The 15,443-nt window shown below is 52.7% G+C and overlaps 2 protein-coding genes across 3 annotated transcripts; both read right to left on the bottom strand.

Annotated features, from left to right (window-relative positions):
- Positions 1-888: 888 nt before the first annotated feature.
- On the bottom strand, positions 889-9,185 carry impdh2 (IMP (inosine 5'-monophosphate) dehydrogenase 2). 2 transcript variants are annotated; one of them, XM_084680549.1, is made up of 15 exons: positions 8,772-9,185; positions 7,427-7,475; positions 7,210-7,311; positions 7,010-7,084; positions 6,413-6,619; positions 6,207-6,294; positions 5,518-5,717; positions 5,345-5,435; positions 5,134-5,229; positions 4,234-4,305; positions 2,898-3,041; positions 2,509-2,653; positions 1,762-1,905; positions 1,491-1,574; positions 889-1,197 (listed from the first exon to the last, which is right to left on the bottom strand). In XM_084680549.1, exons 1-15 carry the CDS (start codon positions 8,867-8,869, stop codon positions 1,176-1,178), a joined length of 1,617 nt encoding a protein of 538 aa, XP_084536675.1. In that variant the 5' UTR covers positions 8,870-9,185; the 3' UTR covers positions 889-1,175. The 2 variants fall into 2 exon arrangements, with proteins under 2 accessions (XP_084536675.1, XP_084536676.1); XM_084680550.1 differs by lacking the exon at positions 4,234-4,305 and having other exon boundaries at positions 8,772-9,184.
- A 587-nt stretch (positions 9,186-9,772) lies between these two features.
- arih2 (ariadne homolog 2 (Drosophila)) lies at positions 9,773-15,225 on the bottom strand. The gene is made up of 14 exons (XM_084680551.1): positions 14,957-15,225; positions 14,437-14,504; positions 14,271-14,343; positions 13,566-13,707; positions 13,312-13,433; positions 12,731-12,840; positions 12,381-12,498; positions 12,140-12,190; positions 11,977-11,998; positions 11,733-11,884; positions 11,482-11,625; positions 11,023-11,091; positions 10,583-10,702; positions 9,773-10,490 (listed from the first exon to the last, which is right to left on the bottom strand). The coding sequence occupies exons 1-14, from the start codon at positions 15,218-15,220 to the stop codon at positions 10,419-10,421; spliced, it is 1,527 nt and encodes a 508-aa protein (XP_084536677.1). The 5' UTR covers positions 15,221-15,225; the 3' UTR covers positions 9,773-10,418.
- Between the last annotated feature and the right edge of the window lie 218 nt (positions 15,226-15,443).

Here is a 15,443-nt window from a genome sequence, read left to right on the forward strand (position 1 = left end):
CTCTCCACCTCCTCCCCCTCCCATCCTTGTCCTGTCATCCAACACAAGCACATTTGATGTTTCCTGGATTTACTGCATGTTCCCACTTACATTATGTGCATGATAGACATCACTTTCATGCATTTTTCACTGGTTGTTTTCTTGATGAAATAACATATTTGTGTACCTGTATGTGCATAACATGTATATATTTTATACTGTCGGGCTTCCTGTTGGTCTCATGGAGGAGTTGGTTAGAAGCACCTGTGGACGAGGGGCAGGGCAGACCAGGAGGGCGGGACAGGCCAGGTGTGTCCAGTGGGGCATGACTGGAGGCGGCGTCTGGAAAGTCCGGTGGATTCGGAAGTACCCCCCAGAGACCTGCTGGGACAGGCAGGCCCGGTTCCCCTTGAGACACCCGGTCAAGGTCCAACATGGTCTCTGGTGGAACACTCTGGAAGTTCACCCCTCGTTCCTTTCCAGTTTGGAAGACGAACCCCGGACTTGGGAGTGCGTATGAACGACGGCGCATTCGTTTCCTCGTTAGTTGACATGGAGGACGAGGTAGAACTAGTACAGGGAGAAGGCAAGGTTGCTCTTCCCGAGAATTCAGGGATTCCAGGGTCCAGAGATACATACATCACTCTTTTAATAAAGTAACATCTGTCCAGACTTCAGTTGATGGATGCAAGGGCGTCGTTTTTTTGGGGGGGGGTTGGGGGAAATAACAACGATGTTTGAATATTATTAATGTTCTGTTAAGTTACCCCCCCTAATGTTCGAACCAAATCTACGCCCTCGAATGGATTAGATGGCTTTACTCCCGTGTGTTTCCTTGACTGACACAGTCACACGTCCCCCGGCACAAGCCTATCTATTCTGAATAAAGACACTAGAGACAGACGAGGCTCGTGGAAAAAAGTATGTTTTATTTGAAACCGTCAACACCTCCGGGTTGAAGTCAGGACACGGTACCAGCTCACAAGGACGCTGAAGGCACCAGAGAACACTCCGGAACACCATCCAATACTGAAGCACTGACAGGCTCTGCTCTCCCTTCCTCAGCATTGGGAACAACAGGCAGGAAGACAGGTGGTGGTGTGTGTGTGTATGTGTATGTGTGTCTGTGCGTGTGTGTGTGCATGTGTGTGTCAGTGTGTTTTGCATACGGGTCTGAAACACTCCAAAACTCTTCCTTAAAACAGGCGCTTCTCGTAGCTGTGGAGGGAGAGAGAGAAAGGAGACATGGGAGCTGGTGAGCTGGCGAAAAGAGGAAGTGTGTAATTGTGGGGGGGACACTGTCTGCGTACGGGTTGGTGCTTGGTGGAGGAGTGTGTGTGCGTGTGTGTGTGTGCGGAAGGTTTTGTGGAAGTGAGACAAGGTTGGCAAATCTAAAGTGAAAAGCTCATACTCCGAATCATGCTTGAACACCTCTCATTGTGTGTGTGTGTGTGTGTGAGAGTTTGTGTGCGTGAGTGTGGGTGTGTGTGTGAGGGGGGGTGAGACAGTACCTGTGCAAGCTGTGGACCCCTCCCTCCATCTGGGCAGACGTTGTTCGCTTCTCAAACTTCAGATCTCCAGAGTACATCATAGCTCTGCAAGGTAAGAGGGGCGAGGGGGTTCATTGTTACACTACATTACATCAGCCTGAATCACAGGGGGGGGTCAACAATGACACACACAGCACGTAAGAAAATGAACAATTAATCGGGTTTCTCAGGATGTACTCTTGTATTCATTTGTGCTTGTAATAGTGTCTGTGTGCGTGCGTGTGCGCTGTACCTGAGCTGGGTCAGGCTTTTGGCCCCTATGTCCTGGCAGGAATGCTGAATGCCAGCGATCAGGTAGGGGATGAACTTATGGATGGAGCCCTTATCCTGCACCGCCCCCGACACGCCCTGGGCCACCTTGATCTTGTCACACTCACTGGAGAGAGAGGGAGAGGGACGGCAGGAGAGGAGGACAGGGAGGAAGGACATGGGGAGAAAGGAGGAGGAGGGACAGCGGAGGAAATGGGAGGGGGTTTCGAGGGAGGGCAAAAGGAGAAATGGAAGGTCAGGGGAGGATGAAGGGAGGGGGGAGGTGGAAAGAAAAACCGAAATAGAGGAAGGGAAAAGGAGTGTGGGAGAGAGAAAGAGGGGGAAAGAGGGACAAATAAAAAAGGCGAAAGAGAAAGACGAGAGCGGAAGAAGGACAGACATCAGGGCACCTCAATCCTTTCAGCACAGTGTACCACCATGTCGTTACTTCAGTACCCGTGTCGCTGCATACAACACTACACTGCCGTTAGTACAGCTGTATCACTGCATGGTTACTAGTCCTACTGTAACACTACGGTTACTAGTATTGCTGCATGGTTACCAGTACTGCTGTAACGCGATGTCGTTAATAGTAATGCTGCATGGTTACCAGTACTACTGTAACGCGATGTCGTTACTAGTAATGCTGCATGGTTACCAGTACTACTGTAACGCAATGTTGTTACTAGTACGGCTGCATGGTTACTAGTGCTACATGTTCCTGCCGTACCTGAAGTATCGTGTCTGGGAGCCCAGGTTCTTGTCCATGGCGTCCAGGGAGCCCATGCCTCGGTACTTCTTGAGGCGGATGCCGTCAGAGAAGAAGTACTCCCCAGGAGCCTCACTCGTGGCTGCCAGCAGGGAGCCCATCATCACTGGAGGAGCAGGACATGGGCCGGGTCGGGACCCAGGAGGAAGGGCACGGACATGTTCATACACACTCAAATGGTTGTGCGGGCATTGGTTAGCTGTCGCCCCTTTTTTTCTAGAAGGTGTATTTGGGGCATTTTCTGCTTTAATTTGGATGCCGACAGTTTGAGAGAGAGGAGAGCAAGCGCTAAGAGAGAGAGAGCGAGCGCTAACCCTGTGTGTGCGTGTGCGTGCGTGTGTGACACCTACCCGTGGACGCCCCAAGGGCCAGGGCCTTGGCGATGTGGCCCACGGTTTGAATCCCGCCGTCGGCGATGACGGGCACGCCGAACCGCCGCGCGTACTCTGACACCTTGTACACAGCCGTGGCCTGGGGCCGGCCGCACGCCAACACTGGGGTAGAGGAGGGGGGGGGGGGGAGGGGTAGTTAGCACAGGGCGGAGCCACACTGCAGTACACTACAATACACGTCCTCACTGCCGTTTTGCTTGATTCGCTTGATGGAGGACTTTGCCGTCGGAACATCTGTGCTGGGTTAGAAGACGAGGAAGGACAAGTTGCGCGCCCACTTCCTGTTGACTTATTGTACAGTTCTGCCAGAACTTGTGTTGCCAGCTTGACTGCGGACTATTTTCGGGGCCCCTATCCGTCCAGTGCACTGAATCTAAACTAACTCTCCCTTTAATCTCCCGTCTCCCGCGTTCATCGGGGACGTCGGCAGCAAGCACCTCAAAGGGAGCAGGGAAACATGAGAACAGCCTTTCAACCCCCCCTCCTCCACTCTCGCCGTGTCGCCCTCCTCCGTCGAATTTCTCCGCAAGAAAATGAGGTCTTTGATCAAAGCCCGCGCGAGGAGCCCGACGATCCACGAACGGCGTCGCCACAGTGACAACAGACTCCTTCTTTAGGAAAGCAGCAGCGGGCAGACAGCCAGTGGGAGACATGCACCTCTCTGTCTGCACGAGGGGAGCCGGGGAGAGCGGACACACAACGGACGGCTGGTCGGAGAGTCAGCCGTGTGGTGAGGCGAGGTGTTAGAACAGCAGGGGGTGTTAGACTACAGTGAGCTGTACCCCCCCTCCCCCTCCCCCTCATGGTGGAGTAGTGGGCCCCGATTCAGGCGAGCGGGTCACATGACACCCCCAGGGTATCTACACTAAGAGATACTCAGGATGATGACACTGGTCAAAGTCCACACAGGTCAGATTCTTCTAGTGCTTTCCAATGGGGGGGAAGGGGGCGGGCTGATGGGAGGGGCGGGCCGATTAGACATGTCAGTGTATATGATATGAAGTGCTCCAAACTTATAATAAATAAATAAATAATATCCCAAAAGACCCACTTTATGTCCCCTAAAAGGCAGTGCACGTCTCACAGTGATGACCTCACAATCCAGAGATGCATGTGACGGACAGATTAGTCGACGACACAGGGACAAGCATCCAAAACCCCAAAACCAGCTTCTACTACTACTGATGCAGAGCTGTTAACCAACCAATACAGCAGGCTGTGAAGGGGGGGCGGGAACAGTGTGGTAGTGGAGCCAATGGAAACCCAGCGCAGGAGGCGGGTGGGAGGGACTTACTGGAGAATCCCGTAACAGTGGTTGGGGTTTTGGGGCTGTGGAGCTTTATACCAGGAGGGACACTTAGGGGCGCTAGAGAGAGACAGAGGCGAGGTGAGACCAGGGAATGGAAGAGGGAGAATGTGAGGAAGAGTAACAGAGAGATGATGCAGAAAAGGTATGTTGGACCACAGACGGAAAAATGGAGGAATGGAAACAGTAAAAGTAGACAAGGAGACACAGACAATGGAGACACATGAGAGAGAGAATGAGAATGTACGACCAAAGGAAGGAGAGAAGTAACGAGAGACGGCCAGAAAGACAGAAGAAGAGTGGTTAGGGTGAGAGACACAGAACCACAAAACGATTAAGCGCAGGAAGATGAAAACAAATCTGCCCTGAACTCACTGAAAAAGATGGCCTTTTTTCAGTGAGGGCTGACCTGAACCACCAAATACCAGAATGATTGGAATAAATACTTTGGAATACTTTTGAGAATGGTCACATCAGGCTTGCATAGAGTGATGTTTCGAGGCTCAATTCCTTTTCAGTCTCCTCAATTTCAATTCTGTAAAACGGTTGAATGCAGAATGAACCCGAATCTATTGTAACCTATTCAGGCAGCCTGTCACAAGATTGAAAAGCAGAATAAAGAGAAAGAGAAAGGGGGGGGGGAGAGAGAGAGCAACAGAGAGAGAGAGCAACAGAGAGAGAGAGCAACAGAGAGAGAGAGCAACACAGACAGGCAGAGAGAGCGAGAAAAAGGGTGAATATGCTGGCATTTGACTCACTGATAACAAATCTACCTGGAGAGCGGGGGGCGCGACTCCCGTACAATTCCTCATCTGGCAGCTCCAGATTGGCTGAGAGAGAACAGTGGGGGAGGGTCTAAGGGGCACACCCACCAGTGGCGGAGCTCACCTTCCTGAGTGATGCAGATGGAGCCACTGCCCATGCCCACCCTCAGGCCGTCCACGCCAGCGTCAATCAGGTTCTTCGCCTGCGCTGCAGTGACCACTGAGACAGACAGGGGGAGACAGAGACACGACATCAGGAGGCCTGGACAGCACGGCAAACAGACAGGTATAGATGTGTGTGTGTGTGTGTGTGTGTGTGTGGCGAAGCATCGCACCGTTGCCTCCGATGACCTGGATCTGGGGAAATTTCTCCTTGATGTACTTGATCATGTTGATCTGGTAGATGGAGTTCCCCTGAGAGGAGTCCTGAAAAAACAAGAAGAGGGCTTAGTGACACACACACACACACACACACACCTTTCCCTGCCACACCCACACACAGTCTTACCAGCACCACCACGTCCACGCCGCTCTGCACCAGCAGGTCGAGGCGGTACTTGTCGTCGTTGTGCGTTCCAATGGCGGCGCCGCAGAGAAGCTGTTTGCGGGAGTCTTTGGAGGCCAGGGGGAAGTCTCGGTTCTTCTTCAGGTCCGTCCGCGCGATGATGGCCACCAGGCAGCCCTCCTCGTTCACTATGGGTAGCTTACCTACCAGGGGGAGCAGTCACACACACACACACACGAAGATGAATATAAACAGGATGAATCACAGAGATGTTTACCCAAAGTTGTACATATCTGTGTGGAGGAAGAGCTGTATGGATGAATAGCTGTATGGATGAAGAGCTGTATGGAGGAAGAGCTGTATGGATGAAAGGCTGTATGTAGGAAGAGCTGTATGGATGAAGGGCTGTATGGAGGAAGGGCTGTATGGATGAAGGGCTGTATGGAGGAAGAGCTGTATGTAGGAAGAGCTGTATGTAGGAAGAGCTGTATGGAGGAAGGGCTGTATGGATGAAGGGCTGTATGGATGAAGGGCTGTATGGATGAAGGGCTGTATGGATGAAGGGCTGTATGGATGAAGGGCTGTATGGATGAAGGGCTGTATGGAGGAGGGGCTGTATGGATGAAGGGCTGTATGGATGAAGGGCTATATCGATGAAGAGCTGTATGGATGAAGGACTTCTCGCCCCTCACCTTTCTTACTCCTCTGCAGGATCTCATTGGCCTCTTTCAGTGTCACTCCGGCCGGGGCCACCACTAGGTCCTCCAGCTTGGTCATTACCTGAGGGGCACATGAGGAGGAAGGAAGGAAGTCGATGAACAAACCCGACACAGGAAGGTCAAACCAAAGCCTCCCCGTCGGTCAGCACCACGTGACCCCCACCCAAGCCCCGCCTCACCTGGCTGAGGGGAAGGCCATGCTCCTCCCCCTTCAGGAAGTCGATGTCTCGGGAGGAGATGATGCCCACGAGGCGGCCGCCCATCTGCCCGCTGTCCGTGACGGGGATGCCGCAGAAGCCGTGGCGAGCCTTGGCCTGGAACACGTCTCGCACCTGCTCAGACGGGCTCATCACCACCGGGTCCGTGATGAAGCCCTGCTCGTACCTCTGGGGAAAGGCAGGGGAGAGGGGGGGGGGGGAGGAGGGGAAGTGGAAGGGGGGGGGAACTATTAATCTATAGGGTTGAGGATTCCTATAGGGGTTCTTGTAGAGCACACGTGACCCGAGCATTGAAAGAGAGAAGAAAATGGATGAAGAGAGCGAGTGAGAGACGGGGAGGGAAAGCAAGAACAGGGTGGCATCTCACTCTCCTGGGACAGCTGAACGACAGCAGACAGTGGGTGGATGGGTGGGTGGGGGAGGTGGGGTCACACCGAGAAACAGAAATGGCGAGTGACAGACAAACAATCCAAAAAACATCCAAACAGTAGGGGGCGAAGACAAGATGGAGGGAGGGAGAGGAAGATGCGGAAGAGGACGAGGACATCCTGGGTTTACCTTGACCTTGCGTACTTCGTTGGCCTGGAACTCTGGGGTGCAGTTGTGGTGAATGAACCCTATACCGCCCGTTAGCTGGGAGAAGACACAGCAAGTGAGTGGCCTCATTTAAAAAGTGACACAAAGCGTTCCCGCCCCCGTCTCTGACTCCCCGCCACCACGGGGCTTAGCCTCCCAGGTCCTAGTGCCCGAGTACTCACTGCCATCGCGATGGCCATGCTGGACTCGGTGACCGTGTCCATGGGAGAGGAAACCAGGGGAGTCTTCATGGTGATTTGCTTGGTCAGGGCTGACGTCAGGTCCTAGAGGGGAGAATAACACCATCACCATCATCACCATCACCATCATCACTATCAAGTTATACAAAAAGACTAAATGAACTCCAGGGAAAGGTAGGAGGAGATCTGGTCCACTCACCACCTGGTCTGATGCAAAGTCGATGTACCCAGGCAGAATCAGGAAGTCACTGTGAGAGAGAGCAGAGGAGCAGGGTCAGAGCAGGCACAGTCATATTCTGGTAAGTCAACCTACACCTACACACACACGAAACATTCAACATCATCAGAGCTCGTATTCGGAGGCCACATGTGCCACATTCCACATAAGCCTGCTACAATTCTGGTCGTTGTGCAATCACAGGTCTGACTCCCACCCATGCCTGAACCACTCCATCTATTCAGCTCGACCCCAGGGGCAGATGTTGACTCTACATGTGACGCGCGTGGTCACACAGTGGAAAGGTCTCAGCATGGGAGGGGTTCACAGCTGTCTGTTAAAGGGACGGTAAACACATTCCTGCAGTAGCCTACTGTGTTCTGAGGATACAGACCTGCAACGCTCGGAGTCCAAAAGGGATTGTGTTTCCCTGGATTATATGACCAGGCTATTTCAAGACCTGTTACACACTGAACAACATAGGGTTGTTCTGGGGGACAGGATAGTAACAGGACAGTTCACCACTGACCCCGAGGAGAGAAGAGAGATATCGATGTGGATGTTTGTGTGGCATGTGACTCAGTGTAACACGGCTAAATATAGTCAAAATTCTTGGACTTGGTCTTGAGTATGACAAGAATGGGTCCTGCTTTTCCTGGTGTCATTATAAATTATGCTGGCTAGCTGGACACCGGCTACTTACTTTGTGACAATGTGTGTGTCCTTCCTAGCTAAAGTTGCTAACTTTTGTGTAACTGCCTGCCTTGGATGTAAATACAGATAAAGGTCACACACCTCGTGCGTATGTTTATCTGTCCATATTTAATTAACTTATGACCAAAAAAGGGGGATTCAGACAGGCTTTTGTCCGCTCTTTGCTGCTGTGCAACACCATTGTCTGGTGTCAGTGGTGGGCGTAACTCTCTCAATTAACACGTTGTCAACACACAAGCTAGCAAGCTACAGCAAGATACAGATGATTGTACTTTTGTTTTGATCTTAATATCTAGCTTAACTTCCTTCCTACCCAGCACTAGGCACACATCTATATGCACACCGGAAAAACGACATCCAAGACAAGAGGGTTTGCTATTAATGACTGCTAGCAACATTATCAGTTGCAGGCTAAGCTACTAAGTACCAGTTACAATCTTAGCCTGTAAATATTAAATGTATTAGTTAGGCTAGTAACCTCATTAGCTTGTCAAGCACATTTGATTCAGTTTCAATGCTGTATATTTAGCGGTAACTTGACATGGTGGCAGTGATATAATGCGTATATGTGGGATTTCCACATTAAGTCATGCCGCCAATTTAGTGTCCTTACTTGTAGGTGAGGCCGTCCCCGCAGTTGAATAGTTGGTTACCAGTGAGTCCATCGTCTGGGACATACCCAGTTTGCCCGCTGATCAAGTAGTCCGCCATAATGAACAATGTTAGTCTGTTCAAGCTTCGCAGTTCGTCCCGTGTGTACAAACGTATGGCAGATAGCCAGACACCGATAACTTTCGTATCTTAACTAAATAAGATCGGTGTCACAGGTTTAGACGTCCAGAGTTCCTTCCCTATAAATTACCCCAGGATCCAATCCACGGACATTTGGTTTAATAGAAATGCGTTAGCTTTCCTATTTTATGTTCGGCCTTGATCTTCTAGGGCTGTCATGTCCTTCTAGACGTTGCGTCTTTCGGCGGCTGCACGTGTTCTTACTCACGGTCTTTTCCAGGCAGGACGGATCACGGATCCCTACAGCATGGACTTGGTCGTCACTTCCGTGTTACGCAGCTACAACAATCTTGCCCGCTAGAGGGCGTCTTGGAATACTGTGTCACCCAAAGAGGTTGGAGAGGCCAGGAGAGTGTAGCACACATAAAAGGACAAGGGGCACTGGAGCAGTTAATAATATCTCTGGCGCATGATGACTGTATGTTTATATTTGGACCGAAGAGACTGACCCCAATAAGCAGCAGAGGTGCTACTACGCTCTTATCAAGGGGGCTGTGTTGAAGTCCATACATTTAGATTTAGCAGACCATACTCGTGACTGCGAGAAATCCCCCGATATCTCTGTACTGCAAGTGCGTAACCATGGAGTCAACGTGGGGTGGACAAATTAAATTTGTTATAATTTCGGACAGCGTGCGTGGTTGCCTGTCATAGCGTAGCACATTCATTTTTATATTAATATATTGGGGGGACATTTTGACCAGATTTGAATATTGGGGGGGGGATGTGTCCCCCCTCAATATGTATTATGATTACGGCATTGGTGTACTGTACGCTTTGGGTGGAGAAGGTGTGAGGCAGAGCAATACACAAGAGACACGGTCAGGTTTAAAAACTTTCTCTCAGTAACTATTTCTGTATTAATGTACAACCGTTGAAAATTACAGCAATTTTTTTTGGTTTCATTTGGAGTCTTTTTGTGTTTTTTTTCTCTTTTTGTTTTTTTTAAACGATCTATCTATCAACAGCCATTTTCCAGAAAAAAAACCATGGTGAGAAGAAAGAAAAAGGAGAAAAAATGAAGGGGGTGGGGGGGGAGAAGCGGCAGCAGGACAAAGTGAGTGGAGGGCAAATCATGAATTGGTGTTCTTTTTTTGTTTTCCAGAGGAGTGTTTGAAAATGTGTGTGTGTGTACAATGCTATGCAGGTATGTGTGCGCGTGCATGCGCATGCTTTCTCATTGGTTGGTGAGTAGTGTGTATGAATGAGGTGTTCTGTAGACAAATGTGGAAAGGAGGAGGCGGAGGAGGGGGGGAGATACAATCGTGTCATTCTGAGACCCTGCAACAGCCAGTGAGAGAGAGAGTGAGAGCATAGTGAGCGAGGGATAAGGAGAGGTGGGGGGGAGAGATGAGTGAAGGCCCCGTGGGCCATGGGGAGGGGTGGGGAGAGGGGACAGCAGGGAGGGTGGTAGGGAGGGCTGAACGGAAGCAAGGACTCTGCTGGTGCGTCGCCGTCGGATGGAATCTCAGGTGTCATGGAAATCCTTCAGCAGGGTGCGCCTCCTCTGCTCAGCGATGTGCATCTGGTTCTCCAGATCCTGACAGAGACACAGCAAGATTGAGGTCATTCGAATGTCCCCAGCCCTTATCCCCCCCCCCCCCCCCCCCCATTCCAGCCGCCCAGTCGTACCCCTCTGTCGTTGGCGCTCAGCTCCACCTCTCCCACTCCTCTCTCGTAGCTGTCGGCCCGCTCCACCTTCCAGGACAGGTTCTCAATCTCCGCCTCCAGCTGGGCCTGCTGATACTCAAACTGGAGAGAGAGAGAGAAGACAGAGAGAGACAGAGAGAGACAGAGAAAGACAGAGAGACAGAGAGAGAGACAGAGAGAGAGAGAGAGAGCGAGAGAGAGCGAGAGAGAGCGAGAGAGAGCGACAGAGAGCGAGAGAGAGAAGACAGAGAGAGAGAGAGAGAAGACAGAGAGAGAGAGAGAGAGAGAAGACAGAGAGAGAGAAGACAAAGAGAGAGAGAGGAGAGACAGAGAGGGGAAAACGTTAGTTCCGGCAGCCAAGCCCAGCACACTCAAAAGTACCAACGTAAACAAAAGGAACGTCACAAACACACCAGTCTCACCAGTTTCTTCCGAGGCCCAGACTCCATGTAGTAGGCATAGGGGTAGGTGTACTGTAGCGTGTAGCGACACTGCAGAACAGGACGACACAGGTCACCACCGGGACAATACAGGGACACGAGACAAGACCACATAAGTGGGCACAATACACAGGTCCCGAAAACCAATAAACAACAACCAACACATCCCATAATGATCTGTCGTCGCAATAGAGGTCCAGACATGACACAGGAAACGTCACTTCCACCTAGTCCCACCCTCCACAGCCAGGCCGTGGCACCAGGGCTAACTCCACCTCGTCCCAGCCCAACCTACACCCCCCTTTTCCCACAACTGGACTTTGGCCTGTTACTTGGCTGGACTGGACCAGCCTACGGTACTACCAGCCCTGGTTCTATGAGTCCTTGGTGGTCCTACGTCTAACGGCACCCCCCAAGGGAGCCAGCCGGTCCTGGACCCACCTTGGCCAGCAGCTTGGCAGCGTTCTGCATGTACTGCCAGTCGATCCAGGTGCCCAGGTTGTTCATCACCCTCTCCTGGATCTTCTCCTGGATCCTCTGGTAGGTCTGGACCTCCAGCTGCAGACTCTTGTTATGGTTCTCCCACTGAACACACACACACACACACACACACACACACACACAGTGAATCCTGTATCCCAGTGTTGGTGGGTGGTGTGCGAGTGTGTCCGTGGGTGTGTGTCGTGTCTCACCCTCTCAAAGTAGAAGAGGTATTTCTTGAGGGCCTCTCTGGCCTGTGCCTGCTGACTCTGGTTGACGATGTCGGGGTTCTCCTTGTAGCGGCTGCACTCGTAGTACTCGCTGCCGTGGGTCTTCCAGTCCCCCAGACACATCCAGCAGAAGTCTGGGGAGCACGGAGGCGTGGTCAAACCCCAGGATGAGGGTGGCAGGGTGGGTTCTGGATGTGGAGCTGGCTGGGGCGGTTGGGATACTTACCGTGTTTGCACTTGGAGCATTGCTGAAACACACAGAGAGAGGGGGAGGAGGGTTAGAGTTGTGAGGGGGGGGGGGGGGGGGGGGGGGGGGGGGAGAGAGGCAGGTGTGGATCGGAGCCAAACGTGATTCCAAACAAACAAGAGGAGCCAGCCCTCTCACTCACCATGTGGTTGCATCCCCCGTTCTTCTCAATGCAGATATTGCACTTGGGACACTGTTCAGGCACACAGGTGTGGAGAGAGAGAGAGAGGCTTCAAAGACGTTTCAAGGACTTTACCGGGTGTGTACCCGGGAGGGTGTTGGCTGGGGGTGTGTGTGTGTGTGTGTGTGTGGGGGGGGGGGGGGGTTAAATGAAGGTATGAGCGCGTGCCTGTGGTTTAAGGCATTCCCCCCCCAAAACTCACATCTTTAGTGTGTGCACTGATATAATTGGCCGTCTCAGAGTCGTCAGCACATTTGGTCAGCCATTTACGGATGGTGCCGCAGTCGGTGGGGGCGTGGTACATCTGGCGACACTTGAAACTGGCGGAGGAAGACGGACAGTTTGTCAGACGGGCTGAGAGCAGCACGCAGGTTCGGACAGATTCAGGGCTTCCTGTCACACCGGTGTGCGTGTGTGTGGTTTGAGTGAGTCTCCTTAAAGTATTTGTGTTTTGTTTTCTTCTAGCAATAAGTCATCTGGTAACTGATACGGCGGACAGCTTTGTGATGGGCTCGCTGCGGTTGGAGGAAGCGCTGAGGAAGCGTGTCTCACCAGAAGACCTGGCTGCAGCGGCTGCACTGCACCCTGCGCGCCCTGGGCTCCTGCACCTGGATGACGATGGGACAGTCAGCGCCCGGACACAGCTGCAGCTGGAAGTGGCTCTTCAGAAGGAGGAAGGAAGGGAGGAAGGGAGGGACAGGGACATGACTACGCAGGCTCCCATCAGGCCCCCGGCACAAACCCCTCCCGACAGAATAGTAACCTTTCATGGTATTTGACTTTGGCCGTCACGTGAATGCTACACACGGTGCATCGACACATTGCTGGACATCGTTAAAACCCCCCAAGATCATGGCAAACGTCAAGATCAAAAACGGCTGCTTGTTCCCGGAAAAACATTCGGAACCAAAAACATTTAAGAGAACGGAACGTCTATTTAGTTTATTGAATTACATGATAATACAATAGTTTAATCTTTGCTTCGTGACCCAAAAATTGTTGTTGCCAGCAGGTTTAGGAACTCTGTGCCCAGAACTACAACACTGGAGAGGAGCTTTGTAGTAAAAAAACCCCACTACTGATTAACTCCTGGTTCGGCACGCACAGATACACACACACACACACACACACACCTCGACGTAGTCTCTGAAGAGGTAGCGTCTGTATTTGTCCTTCAGCTCCTCTCCAGGCAGCAGGGGCAGGACAGAGTCCTCTGGCATCTGCAGACAGCAGTCCTGAGCCATACAGGAGATCCCTGGACACACACGAGCAAAACACACACACGTACGCACACCGAGAGCTCAGGGAAGGTTGCGTCAAACGCGAGCGCCGCGAAGAATCCCTAATGGGTCCTCTCTCGCACACGATCCCAGCTGCCCGTACTCACCCACTCCCACCCCGTCTTTGACGAGTACAGTGCAGTGCTGCTCCCAGCATTCTTTGCAGAAGGAGTGCTGACAGGGCAGGGCGAGCAGGGTATCCCTCCTGACCAGCTGAAGACACACCCCGCAGTGGAGGGACTGGCTTGCCTGGGGAAGATAAAACGTGTTACACTCCACACTGGAGAGACTGGCTTGCCTGGGGAAGATAAAACGTGTTACACTCCACAGTGGAGAGACTGGCTTGCCTGGGGAAGATAAAACGTGTTACACTCCACAGTGGAGAGACTGGCTTGCCTGGGGAAGATAAAACGTGTTACACTCCACACTGGAGAGACTGGGTTGCCTGGGGAAGATAAAACGTGTTACACTCCACTCTGGAGAGACTGGCTTGTCTGGGGAAGATAAAACACTGGCGAGGCGAGGCGTCTGGGGGAGGGCCTGTGACGTTACGCCACATGACACTAGGGATTACATTACATTTAGTCATTTAGCAGACGCTTTTATTCCAGAGCGATTTACAGTAAGTACTGGGACATTCCCCCGAGGCAAGTAGGGTGAAGTGCCTTGCCCAAGGACACAACGTCATTTGGCACGGCGGGGAATCGATCCGGCAACCTTCTGTTTACTAGGCCGATTCCCTAACCGCTCAGCCACCTGACTCCCTATTAGGGATTAGAATGTGGGGACACACACACACAGCTGGTACTCACAGGGACAGGTCTGCAGGTGCTGCTGGGTTGAACCAGTGCTTCGGACAGCAACAGGGATGAGTTGGACTTGTATCTGTAATGCAAAGCCGGCAGTTTCACAACCAGCCCGACCATCGATAACCAACGACACAAGAAAGAAGGTGTGTGTGTGTGTGTGTGTGTTTACCTGTCCAGTATGTGTGACAACTGCCAGTGAAAATGCACCAGCACCAGTTTGGCTACAGCAGGTAACACCTAGAAAAGTCACACATGGACAGGAACAGATACAAGCACAGCAGGTGAAGATAAAGCCTTGGAATTTGAGCGCACACACAGATACACGGGGAGAGTGTCTGGAGCGTGGGGAGACGTCGGGCGAGGAAGGCAGACGTGGCCTGATTGTGTCTGCGCTCCTCCTCGTGTCTAACTCCAATCCTTATCGGGTACAACTGGGATGGATTGTTTACACGACCCCAGCGGTTCCTGAGATGAGGTCACACACAACAACAAAAAAACGGACCCGGGGAAACGGACCAGCGGGCGTCGACTGACCCCATTCCCCCCCCCAACCACTTCCACCCCTCCCAACCACTTCCACCCCCCCCCCCCCCCCCAACCACTTCCACCCCTCCCAACCACCTCCACCCCCCCCCCCCCCCGACCACCCCCAACCACCCCCAAACCACCTCCACCCGGGTCACCCTGACCTTGAGGGCCGCGGCCACGTTGTTGACCTCCTCGCCGAGGACTTTCTGGCTCTCCCGGTAGGTCAGGCAGGTGAACTGGTACTCCTCGGGGTCGAACGAGTCGGCCCCCTGCTGCTCCACGTCGCCGGCCACGCCGTCGTAGTAGTCGGCGATGTCGCCCCCGTCCTCCTCCTCCTCCCCGTCGTCATCCTCCTCCTCCTCCGAGTTCACCCCCAAGTCTTCCTCGTTGCTGTCGGAGGCCTGGCTGTTCATGTCCACGGACATTCCCCGAACCACGCTCGCGCTGATTGGCTGCCCGCCTCCTCCTTGCCTCGTCTCCCCCCCCCCCACCCCGACACGTTGGGATGGACTGCGCTTCCCAGAGGCACTCTGAGCGCCGGGTGAGCGCGCTCAGCAGCAGCGGAAGAAGCAGAAGAAGTCGCACTCCCCGTCACTCATCAGGAAGCCCTGGGTGTGGTGATCTAGGAGCCGAAAAGGAACTGGAGGA

Source organism: Hypomesus nipponensis, chromosome 18, assembly GCF_054491055.1.
Source record: "Hypomesus nipponensis isolate SF chromosome 18, ASM5449105v1, whole genome shotgun sequence".
Taxonomy (NCBI): Eukaryota; Metazoa; Chordata; class Actinopteri; order Osmeriformes; family Osmeridae; genus Hypomesus; species Hypomesus nipponensis.

Excerpts from the sequence above, each read along its gene's own strand:
- impdh2 (XM_084680549.1), bottom strand. The coding sequence starts at position 8,869 with ATGGCGGACTACTTGATCAGCGGGCAAACTGGGTATGTCCCAGACGAT. Across the intron at positions 7,085-7,209 it reads GCATGGCCATCGCGATGGCA|CTAACGGGCGGTATAGGGTT; the intron begins GTGAGTACTCGG and ends GTCTTCTCCCAG. Across the intron at positions 3,042-4,233 it reads CACTGTTACGGGATTCTCCA|TGTTGGCGTGCGGCCGGCCC; the intron begins GTAAGTCCCTCC and ends CCTCTACCCCAG.
- arih2 (XM_084680551.1), bottom strand. The coding sequence starts at position 15,220 with ATGTCCGTGGACATGAACAGCCAGGCCTCCGACAGCAACGAGGAAGAC. Across the intron at positions 11,999-12,139 it reads ACGGGGGATGCAACCACATG|CAATGCTCCAAGTGCAAACA; the intron begins GTGAGTGAGAGG and ends TGTGTGTTTCAG. Across the intron at positions 11,092-11,481 it reads CTGCCAAGCTGCTGGCCAAG|TGTCGCTACACGCTACAGTA; the intron begins GTGGGTCCAGGA and ends CCTGTTCTGCAG.